The 11,950-nt window shown below is 42.9% G+C and overlaps 1 protein-coding gene across 1 annotated transcript; it reads left to right on the plus strand.

The window, feature by feature from the left end:
- Window positions 1–1,343: 1,343 nt before the first annotated feature.
- On the plus strand, window positions 1,344–3,229 carry FOXL3 (forkhead box L3; the record flags this gene model as incomplete). The annotated part of the gene is made up of 3 exons (XM_082312548.1): window positions 1,344–1,450; window positions 2,231–2,399; window positions 2,747–3,229. 3 exons carry the CDS (start codon window positions 1,344–1,346, stop codon window positions 3,227–3,229), a joined length of 759 nt encoding a protein of 252 aa, XP_082168674.1.
- Between the last annotated feature and the right edge of the window lie 8,721 nt (window positions 3,230–11,950).

Consider the following 11,950-nt stretch of genomic DNA (forward strand, 5'->3'; position numbering starts at 1 on the left):
AACACCTCTTGTATCTACTTTTTCATGCCATGTATTTCCCCTACTCCCTGCTATAATGTATTGTTATATTCCACAGAAAAAGCTTTCTTATGTCCATCTTGTCAAAACTCTAAGAACCATTTAAGCATCACTTTAAAGGGTTCTTTACCACTTGGATGAATTTTCCCCTAATTGTATCCTTTAACTCCAAAAGGGGTTTGGGGACATACTTTGTATGAAAGATGCTATAGAAAACAAAAGTTGCATTGCTAGTGGTTCTGCTTTTATATTTCCATCCAGGTAACTCTCCGCACACCAATTTGCTTTCTCTTTTCCAATACCCATTTCCTCCTGGGGCTAGTTCCTGGGACAGAGCTGTCTTCAAATAATTCAATTGTCATGTGGCATACACCTTTTTAGTCCCCCCCTGAAATGGTGCGTGATGCCTTTGGTTTACATCACTTGTTGGAAAACACTCCAAAGCATTGAAAAACTATTAAATTGTTACAGTATTGGATGCCAACACACAGGGCTATTAGTCTAATTCATCCTTCAGATCAAAGCCCACACAGGCAGCTCTCCTGCCTACAGCTATTTTCCTTTTACTTTCCTGCTTGACAGTAGTCCCTCATATCCCTCTGTTCTACTTTCTTTGAACACAGACATTTTCCTTTAGTCATGGAAATATAATGTATGTCTATTATACTGTATTATAGATTGCAGATCAGGACAAGCGTGCATTACTGCCTGGAACGTCTGTTTATTGTACGTCGGGTTTCTAAAAATAAATAAATAAGAAAGCCACCCTGCTTTGCTGGGGAGAGAAAAATACGAAGGGGGAGGACTCGGGGGCTGGGGGGAGCTGCACTCTGTTCTCAAAGTTTAATTTCCAAGTAGAGACCTTGAAGCATGATTTATTAACATCATGCTGTTTGCTTTTGTCACGTTGTGGATGTGGCGGGGGGAGTGCTGGCCTCTCTCCAGCCCGGACCACCCAGCGAGCTGAGCGGAGCTACCGGCGGTGCACACCCCGGTTCAAAGGTTCACCCCCAATTCACCGGCTCCATCAGTCACCAGCCGCCTGGCTCCGCCACCCCATTGGAGGCAACAGCAATAACAACAATAACAAGCCCCCCAGAAAAATAATATCCTAACAGACGGGCTGTCTGGGACGCGAGAATTGCAAAAACAATCCCCACCCCATCACGGAGAGTATGTGTGCACGGAGGAGAGGGAGCGTGAGGAGGGGGGAGAGAGGGAACGAGACAGACAGAGGGGAGGGAAGAAGGGAGGAGGGAGTCCAAGCTCTGAGAAACATCACTCCATCTCTCTCACTCCACAGGAGCTGAGCAAGGAGCAGGACGATGTTTGACAACACGCAGTACCCCTATAACTGCTTTAATTATGATGGGGACGATTATCCTACCTGTAGTTCTGACGAAGAGAAAAAATTCACCAGACCAGCATACAGGTAAGCTGAAGTTTTTCCAAGTCCCCCTATCTCTGGGAAGGTTTCTGAGCTCTGGGATGGTGGGATCACAGCTCTCGGGGGAGCGTGGGACCTGTCCCCAGGTGTGCACAGTGGGTCTGGCCCCGGCACAGGCACGGCAGTGGGCAGATTTCCCCCGTCTCCGTGTTTGAAGTGTTCACGATTTGTTTCCTCCTGTGTGGGGTCACAGCAACTCTGGCATGCCATTGAGCCACCAGACCTCAGACGGTCTCCTCTGACCTCCAGGAGCCCCAGGAGAAGGGGAATTAAATGTGCAATGTGCCAATGGGTGAATCGGGTGCAGATACTCCCTGGTGTGGTGGGAAGATGCGCGATGTAGATGTTCGCAGGGGAAGCTAAGGTCCTTTCCACAAGCAGGCAAGGTCTCCAGTGACAGTGTCTCTGAGCCTGATCTGTCTCACTGCAGCCTTCCAGCTCAGGGAAACTTTTCTGATGGGGTTTGAGAGGTGCGTGATCTTTCTGTAATCCATCCATATCTAAGCATTCTTCACTGAGTGCCAGGGCAAAGAGCCCGGTTGGGACTCAATTGCCTGGAAGTAACGCCTGCGTATCACCCAGGGGGCTCAGGGCAGAAAGGCAGGACCACGCTCGGGGCTTATCCCTGGGACATCTCGGGTCAGGATGCAGATCCATCAGGAGAACTTTTGGAAGTTGGATATAGGCACACATGTACTCATGTGGTCCTAAAAACTGAGTATGTGAATGAGGTGATGGTGTAACAGCAAGTTTTCCTTTTTTCAGCTACATTGCCTTAATTGCAATGGCCATCCAGCAAAGTCCTTCAAATAAAGTCACCCTCTCTGGCATTTATGACTTTATAATGAAGAAATTTCCTTACTACAGATCAAATCAAAGAGCCTGGCAGAACTCCATCCGACATAACTTATCACTTAACAGTTGTTTTGTAAAGGTAAGATCAGTAACTGTATATTTACATACACACTGTGCATGGCTTAAAAAAATATATGCAGGAATAATCTCATCACTAGGAAAGAAGGGAAACAAACAGCTGAGCTGCGAATCACTTAAAATCTCTCTGAATTGTCAATTATAAAGAGTATGTCCTTGTCTGATGCATGCTAGTAGATAACAAATTGAAGAGGGTGCCGTTTACATCCTATTCATATAATGAAAGAGAATAGGCTTAAAAGTCTTGTCATATGTGTTTACACCATTCTTGAATGTAAATGAATGCAGATGTTCAGCAGCAGCATCTGTAACACATACAAATACTGAACTGCCTTTAAATAAATACAGGTTCCCAGAACAGAAGGGAATGAGAAGGGGAAAGGAAACTATTGGAGCTTTGCAACAGGATGCGAATCCATGCTGGATCTCTTTGAAAATGGGAATTACAGGCGAAGACGGAGGAGGAGGAACGTGAAGAGGGAACATAAGGAGCAGAGACCAAGCAGAGGGAAAAGTCCTTCATCCCCCGATATGTCTTCTATGGACTCTGCTTTAAAAAACATTTCCTCTTCTGAAAGTAAACATGAAAGAATTGAATCAGGACCAAGACTGCTGGAGCCTCGTGGGTTTGCTCCAAACAGCATGACCAACAGGCAGAGCCTAAGCAATTCCTCCTTAGCAAAATCGGATTCTGAAATTAAATTCAGCATTGATTACATTCTTTCAGCCCCCGACCCTTTGCCTGTCCTGAGATCTCAGTATAATATGCAAGAAAATAAATATCATTTACTGGAGGCCCAGCAAATTAATCTCCAGTTCTGGACAATGTGATGTTATTTATTCATGGTAACAAAGTCTGATTTGCAGTGTATTCAGCAGCCTCATGTCACTGAAAATCAGCCGCCTGCCTCCTTGTTTTCTTCCCGCGCAGTACTCAGAAAGGGTTACCAATTCACCAGCTGATACTCTGTCTGTACTGAAAGAACTTTGCTAAGGTTAAAGCATAAATAACAGTTACCAATATCAGTTTTCACTATGCTGAAATTCATTAAATTCTAGCTTTGTTTTCTAAACTGTTGTGGACATCACTTAACAGCACAAAGAATTTCCTTTCTCAAGCAGAATCTGTCAGAAAAGAGACGTGCTTATCACCCGTTGCTTTATTAAAGACAAATTGAACTTGAGTCCACTTTCACTGGTGGAAATTAGGATTAATTCCACTGAAGTATGTAGGTCAGAACTTAAGCTGATCTAAACCAGTGTAATTCTGTCAATTTACACTGTCTGAGAATGTAGGGGGGGGGGGGGGGGCATGACGACTTCGTTTTCTTAAAAGAAATCACAGAAAATCACTCTGTCTTCCCTTATTTTTTATTTTACATCATGTTTCAAACTGTTGTGCAGCTTTAATTCATCATTAATTAGAAAATGTAGTTACTAATAAGTGTTTAAAGTATATTTTTATTGATATTCAGGGCAGAGTTGTTTAAACTGTTGAAGTGAAGTTGCATTCAAAATAATTCCAAGAAAGCTAATTGCAAGGCTGTTGAACTCTGATAGACTTTGAGGGGTAATGTGACAGAGCCATAGGGCCTCATAATCTCTTGGTTTAAAAAAAAAAAAAAAGAAAACAAACTTCTCCCCTTGTACTATCAGAAAGCCTCTTGAGATGCTGCAGGAATGTCCTTGAACATATTTCATTTAGCAAGTGTGAAGGGAGACACGGCTTTGCAAGAAGCTGTATCCAGAGTTTGACCAAAGCCAGAATTCCACCTACCTGCTTTGAGACAAGTTGTGTATTCCTATTAAATAGATTTTTATTGATCCTTCTTGCAAGCAATTACCAAAGTGGTACTTGATAAAATTTCAGCAAAGCTGGTGAGATTTATAATTTACAGATAGCAATGTTAGATCATGAGCTCCATTTCTAAAGAAAGCCATTTCGTTATCATTTACATGCAGTGGGCTATTTCAGAACAGAACCTGATGGACAATGATGAACTGTAACAAGCATTTAAGAACTTGCTTTTATACAACTTGTTCACGACGAATTGCTTCCAGTACCTAACGGCAGCATTAGTAAAGACTCCACAAGGTCTTGGTTTTGGTTTGGCTACTACAATCTTCACTTAGTGTAGATAAAAGAAAAAAAAGACAAGGATTCTGGTGGTTTTAAGCAATTATATAGAGAGATATAAAATTATCTTTGCAACATGAACTAAAGGTAAATGAAGGTATATGAGATAAGATTAAGCAAAATTGTGCTAGAGGTATGCTCAGGCATGACTTGAATTTTTATGCAGAAGCTTTGACATTTCACTAAGTTATTTTACATTGTGTCTAATATATACTGTACATTTATACTATATATTCTTATATATTGTTATTGAGAAAGGGAGCAATATCACTGCACTTATATGTTGTAAAAATGCATGATATATGTTGTCACGATGCTGAAACTCCTGCCATATACTTAAAATTTACCATCAGTGGTATTTCACACTGATTGGTAATAAATGCTCATTTTTTGGAAAACTATAAAACTTGCTATCTTCAGGCATTTCCATAGCATGCAGAAGTCTGTGCTTCTTCTTCAGAAAAGATGAAATGGAAAATCATGTCAGTTACATCACTGCATGTCTTCCCGACTTTGAAGGGATGATTTCTTGTGACCAAATTCTGCCTTCAAATGGGAGCTTTCAATTCTCTGTGAATCAATGGTTATTCTGGGCAATTATCTGAAAGCAAAATTTGACTCATTAGACCTGATTGATCTGCTATTTACATTGAGGTTAGAAAAAGAAGAAAACCTCTGGGGTCACTGGACAGATGGATTCTCATTTGAAGAGGGATGAGAATTTGCTCCTTTAGTATTTATGCTCAGTAGTAAATAGGTGTGGGAAGAGTATGTCCTTATTTAGTACTTCAATGTATGCATGCACTCACATGTGGGTTGGTATGTGTGCACTTCTAGGATCCTACCTACATTTATATATTCATGCTTTATATGCAGATTTTTTTCTTGATTGCTTTAAACATGGCAATGCTGCTGTTAGGCTGGTAGTTACAGTACACATCTGCAGTATATTTGAAATATATATTTTTTGCTGTGAAATGTGCGAATATGATTCTTCCTATGTGTTCTTTGTTAATGCTGTTAGGAAAAGGTAACTCAATGACAGCAAAAGTTCCTACTAAGCATACACCTCACGCGGGTGAACACAGTGGGCTGCTGAGACCAGTGGAGATACAGTTATGGCTATTAAGCAATATAGGTAAAGGTATTAGGAAAGGCAGAAATACACTCAGGTGGATTTACAGCAGAGATCCAAAACCATTTTTGGTAAGACAAATTAATATTCACAAATAGCCATGTCCTTTGCTCACAGTAAAGTGCCTGCTAGGAGAGACTGTCATACCTGAGTTTCCCTAACACATAATCAAAGAAATTTGTGTACAAATAGGTGTTAACATTTGTTTTGCAAAGGATATCAATCATATTTCAAAAAATGAAGGGACATATTTCAATTTACCCAGTATATTATATTCTGACGACTCCAGAAAGGTTTCCAGCACTTGAAGTGAATGGCATTTAATATAGAACAACATAACAGGGGTGAGGGCTAGACGTGACCTTATTCAAATGTCGTAGCCATTACAAAGCCATTCCCAATGTAATTATAATTAAATACTTTATGCCTTTCTTGCAAATCCTCTGATCGATCATTGATATTAACATTAATATTGTATTACCCCCAAGCAAATGTCTCCCACACAAGTGTTATGGATCACCAGGTTTCCATTAACAAAGTTGTGAGCTATTGCCGTATGCTGGTCGTGGATAAATTTACGTAAATTACCTTTTCTGAGGGAAGGAGGGAAAAAGTCTAGGTTTTTTTTCTTTTTATCCCTGCACTCTGAGTCTAGAGCTATTTCTTCAGCTCCGTCACAGCCTGTCAGCCACTTGCATAAAGTCATAACCAAAGAAAAAAGAAAATCTCACAGGAACTTCCCTCTTTGCCCTGTGTTGAAGCAGGTGAATATTCTCTAGACAGCTGATTTGGTACATGGGTTAAAAGCTGAGCTGAAGCCAGGGCTGAGCAGTGCAGGGCAGGGGTCTGCACCCCACCAAGGCCATCACTGGGCTGGTTAGGCTGTGCACAGCAGCAAAATTGAGAAAAGGTATTGGTGTTTGGCTCAATTCCTCGTCTTGAGGGGTCTTCCTGACTGCAAAGAGAGACCCAGAATGAGCCATGGATTTCCTAACCCCAAAAGAGGTGCTTCTCCTGGGGAGCTGACACTGCCTGTCCCAGGCCTGAGATGAGGCAGGAGGCTGTCACGGGAGAGCAGCTCCTCCCTGCTGGGCTGGTGGGCTAGATGGGGGGAGAACAAGCCTTTTGTCCTCTCCTTTTAGGATCATAAATACCTTTGCAAAGGAAAGATGAAAGGTTTCTTTCTGGGGAGAAGTTAGGCTTGCCCTCACTGAGGGACCCTGGGGTGTTCTGTTTATTTATCCTTTTAAAGGAAGGCTTCCCATGATAAAACAAAGATTTAGATGGAGCTACGCCAGGTTATTCTGCAGCGATTTGACTTCTAATGATTTAATTTCTTAGGCTTTTGTCATTGGTGTCACAGAAGTATTTTTTGCACAGCAAGATGATGCTCTGCCTCAGAATGAAATTCAAAGTACTTGGGCAAGGATGCAGCACTTTTTTTTTTCCCACCACCAGTGAAGAGAGACCAGATAACACCCAATGCAGGGCAGTGGCTGACCTCACCTACAGGAACCTCTCCCTCAGCAGAACCTCCTCCTCATTATGGGAGCAGCAATGCAAATTAGGATAGCTGAAAACAAACCTTTTCTTTGTCAGTAAAGCCAAGTTCCCCTATTTTTCTGCCAGTCAGATAGATCTTATTAGTTGAGACCCATTAACTCCCCGTATAAACAGAAGCTGTGTTCAAAGAGCATTTGAAGGTCAAACCACGCTGGAGAGCTGGCTCTCCCCACGCCTTTGCTTTGTTGTGCTCCATCTTGTTGCTTGGGCTGCCATAACCTTCCTCAGCTGCGCAGCAGGTTGGTCCTCAGCTACCTTGCAGAGCAAGCTCCATGCTTTCCCGAAGCTGAATCAAGATTTCTGCACCATTTTCTGGTCACAGAGGGCTTTTCTTTTGGGTAGAGAACGCCTGTTCAGGTCCAAATCTTGTGTGTCCTCTCCACTTTCTACTGATAGAGGGGACACACTGGGAGGGAAAGGGGTTTGGAGGGACAGCCTTGCGCAAAAAACTCTGCTACATGTCTTGCAGTAGTACAGAGCTGGTTGAGACTCTGCGAATGGTACAGTGCAAGGGCCCTTGGGGTAATGTATCAAGTCTGTACTGTAAATTGAGGGCAGCGTCTCCCCACTGTCCCACCACACTCAAGCTCAGGCAAAAGAAGGAACTTAGACCACATGCCCCTAAGCAAATAGGGCTTTAATCTTCACCTCTGGCAGTGTAACACAAATCACTGTCCATGATCAGCACTTCAGATCCCCAACCCAAGACATGCAAATCCTGCACTGATCATTCCAGCTGGCCTTTCCCCTCTCTGTCTCCTCTGGGGTGCATTCTCCTCCCCGCTGTGTGGGTAGAAATCCTTGCAAATCCATTAACTTTGGTACAATTACTTTTGGAATTGAAATAGCACGTGTGAAACTGAACTTTGCATATTATACCCAATGTCTCTACTCACAGAGTCTGCCAAACTGTGCCAGCCACTCATCTCCTAGATAGAATTCTCAGAGCAACAAATGGTCCTGCCTCTTTATTTTGCCTCGGCATGCAGCTTCTAATTGCTTTCTCCAGAACATGGGTACCATATGCACTGCAATGCACAAAGAACCTAGTACATGCCCTCTGTCTCTGTTTTACTGGGAATGTCTTTCTTATTGCATTTAGGCTCATTAAATTAAAGAACAGGGTAGGTCCAAGTCCTATGGAACTTGCACTGGAATTTTTTTACCCAGAGAGCTAACATAAAATAACAAAGTAAGTTGTGCTCCCTCCCACCCTAGCTACAACGGTTGGAGGCAAATCCAACTGTGAGAATTTTGCCTGAGAAAGAACTGCCGGATTTCTCCCACTGTGAAATCCAGCTGTTAATTCAAACAGAAGGGATGGACCTGACCAGATAGGCCAACTGGCTTGTTTCCATCCTGAAGTCCATTGTGTTCCACAAGTTCCTAAATTTATGATTGTGAAGGTCTTCCAAACCCTGTAACGAAGTATGGCATGCAATGTTTTTGTTATGGAATGTGCACTGCAAAGGAAAAACAAGGTTTGAATTTATCTTTCAAATGAAGATCCTGGAATCTCTCAGGATAAACAGGCTAAATTAGGAATCAAAACACACTATGTTTCTCACCATAACTATGAAACTGAAAATAGCATTTGCAGAGTCCTGTCAGAGAAGAAAACTAGAAGTTGCAGCAAGCCCAACGAACTTTCTTTTTGTCATGAGTGTTTCTCTGTGTGTTCATTGTCATTTCATAGCAGGGGTCGGCAGTGTGGAGCAAAAGGAACAACCTTTCATCTTTTGGGGGTTGTTGTTCTGCTGGAGTATTTCAGAAGAAAGTTTTGCACTTCAGAATTGAGCTGCCAGTCTCCATCATCAGCGTTTACATTAGGCACGTATTATCTTGTCTTGCTCTAAGCAGGATGGAAATAAGATACCAAAATGCTCTTTGACTTGTCAGCCTGTATGGTGCAGCTCAGTGTAGCTTTCTTATTGCTATGGCTCCACAAACTAACTGTTCTGCACAAAAGCTGCTCCCTCTTAGGTCTTTGATGAAGACGTGATGAAGACTTAACAGGCTTGGAAGTTTGTTCAGTTTTCATAGTGATATCAGTGGTGATAATTACAAAAAATAGGCTTTCTGAAATTTGCACAGCTACAAGAATGCTACTCTTTCCCTCAGTCATTAAAACCTTTTGTTAGTACTAGCACTTGGTCTTACAGCCTGATGTATGCGGATCTGTCTGTCTCCCTGAAGCTGAAGTTTCCATAGCTGCTAATGGTGAAACACTGTCATGTTTTCCTTTGTCCGGGAAAAAAATTAGAATGGAATCAACTTTCCTCGTGAGCCCAAAGGCTCCACTGACCATTAGCCATCTGTCCCAAACAAGATCTGCTCTAGCTGAAAATCTTTTTTGAGGTTTCATGCCACAGATATTTATTCCTACAACAAAATTGCTCCCTGTCTTTCCCGCTTTGCCTTGAGGCATTACGCTGTGCTAGTATTGACTGCAACCAGCATCCTCTGCTCCCATCCTCTCCTTCCAGCATGGCCTCTCTGAGACTGGGAAAAAGCAGCAGTACTTTCCATAAAAGTGAATGTGGAAAATAACAGGTGCAATGAGCTGTGCTTTGTGATTAATCTGTCTCAAGCTTTTCTGAGGCTGAGGGCTATATGAGCAATTATCAAGCCCTGGGAGGCATTTCAGTACTAATCAGCCCATAACATTGTTCTGCATTGGAGCACCTGGGACTGGCTCCATGGGTTGAATCCTGGCTCTTGTGAAAGGAATGGGAGTTTTGCCATTGGGTTCAAGGGACCAAAACTTCATCTTCTGTTGCCAGGACCAGAGATTATTCAGATTAAAGGCCATGTGGACCGCAGAGAAAATTAAATACCTTCTAGCAGTTACTCGGTGTCTTCTCAAGACAAAATAGCAGCTTGTTTCCACAGGTTTCCTTGGTTCTGTCTTTCAGCCAGACAAAATACTTCCTGAATTCAATGGGAAACGTGTCCAAATAGGGAAGAAGTTCCCCAAAGCCCAAGGGCTGAACACAGCAGAACCAGATGTTGGCATCTGGGGTGAGATTCCTGGTGCAAAGATGTTTGTATGTTCTTTGAGAGCACCTCTGTTCTGGGGCTGGTGTACACACTCAAATAAACAAGTTACGCTAAGCTAATACTAAGTCTCGGGATCTCAAATTTTCTTTCAACAGGAAACTGTCCCAAGATCTGCTACAGTTTGGCAACTGTATTACTTTCTATTTTGTTTTGCTGTTGTTGAAATTACAGGAAAATAAATATTTTCAAGATGATACATTGTGTATCCCTAATAAATACCAAGGGCATTTAATATAAACTATGGACACATGGTTTGCTTTGTTGTTCTAAGTAACCATTTCCTTTTAACCAAATGAAAAGCTAGTTGTGCTGTGACACTGAAGATTATAAATTAGCAGCTCTCATATGGTTTTGTGCAATTGTTTCTTGAAGAGCTTTAGGCTACTTCAGACAAAAATTTCAAATAAAATGTGAATTCATTGAACTGTAACTTGTGGTATTAGATTTATAATAAACAAAGGTAGGTCACATAATCATGTCATGGAAAACAACATTTTAAAATTCAAGCAGCAACATTTTAATCTGGTTTAGGTTCTGATCCTGAACTCAAGAGGAAGCTTGGCTCTTTCTGCTTCCAAGGGCATGAAACCGAGACAAGCCTAGACCGAATGGGAAGCACATAGCCAGGCATGCACTTCCAAACAGGTTTGCTGAGGTGGGAGAAGAGAAGACAAATTTCTTGTAAGCCAGAGAAGAAATGACCCAAAGGCAGTAGCAGCCTGCTCCCGTGCCAGACCATGATGGGGGGGTCAGTCGAAGGGAGGACGGCGGCCTGATTCAGTCCTTCTTCCAGTGCTTCCTCACTGCTGGTCCTCACCCGTGCTTGGGGGAGCAGCTGGGGAAGAGCTGAAATCAGGGCTGGTGGCAGCAGGAAGGCAAGCAGCCTCCCAGGGCAGCAAATTGCTCAGGGAACCCGCCTGATTTCCAACCTCAGCTACACGGAGTAAGGACCGATGTCAAAGTATCTCTGTCCTCTGCTGATGCACCATGACATGGAAGAGGTGGAGCTATTTTCATAGAGTCATAGAATGGTTTGGGTTGGAAGGGACCTTAAAGATCATCTAGTTCCAACCCCCTGCCATGGGCAGAGACACTTTTCCCTAGACCAGGTTGCTCAAAGTTCCATCCAACCTGACCTTGAACATTTCCAGGGAGGGGGCATCCACAAGTTCTCCAGGCAACCTGTTCCAGTGCTTCACCACCCTCATAGTAAAGAACTTATATCTAATCTAAACGTACCCTCTTTCAGTTTATAGCCATTACCCCTTGTCCTATCACTATGCTCCCTTGTAAAAAGTCCCTCTCCAGCTTTCTTGTAGGCCCCCTTCAGGTACTGGAAGGCTGCTATAAGGTCTCCCTGGAGCCTTCTCTTCTCCAGCCTGAACAACCACAACTCTCTCAGCAGAGATCTCCCTTGTCTTTAAGGGAACCTCATATCTGGGATGGGAAACACATATTTTCCACATGCATGGTCTCCTGTGTTGTTTTATAAAGACACCTGGCATGATCTTTGCCATCCAGGACATGTATACCCCAAAGACTATCCCTTAGCTCAGTGTCACCTGACTTGTCTCCCAGGAGTGGATGGAGGGGACAAGCCACATGAACTGCTCCTAGGCAATCCCCACTCCCAGCAGCCTGCTCTCTCCCATGTCCC

This window comes from Platalea leucorodia (genome assembly GCF_965183815.1).
Source record: "Platalea leucorodia genome assembly, chromosome: 5".
NCBI lineage: Eukaryota > Metazoa > Chordata > Aves > Pelecaniformes > Threskiornithidae > Platalea > Platalea leucorodia.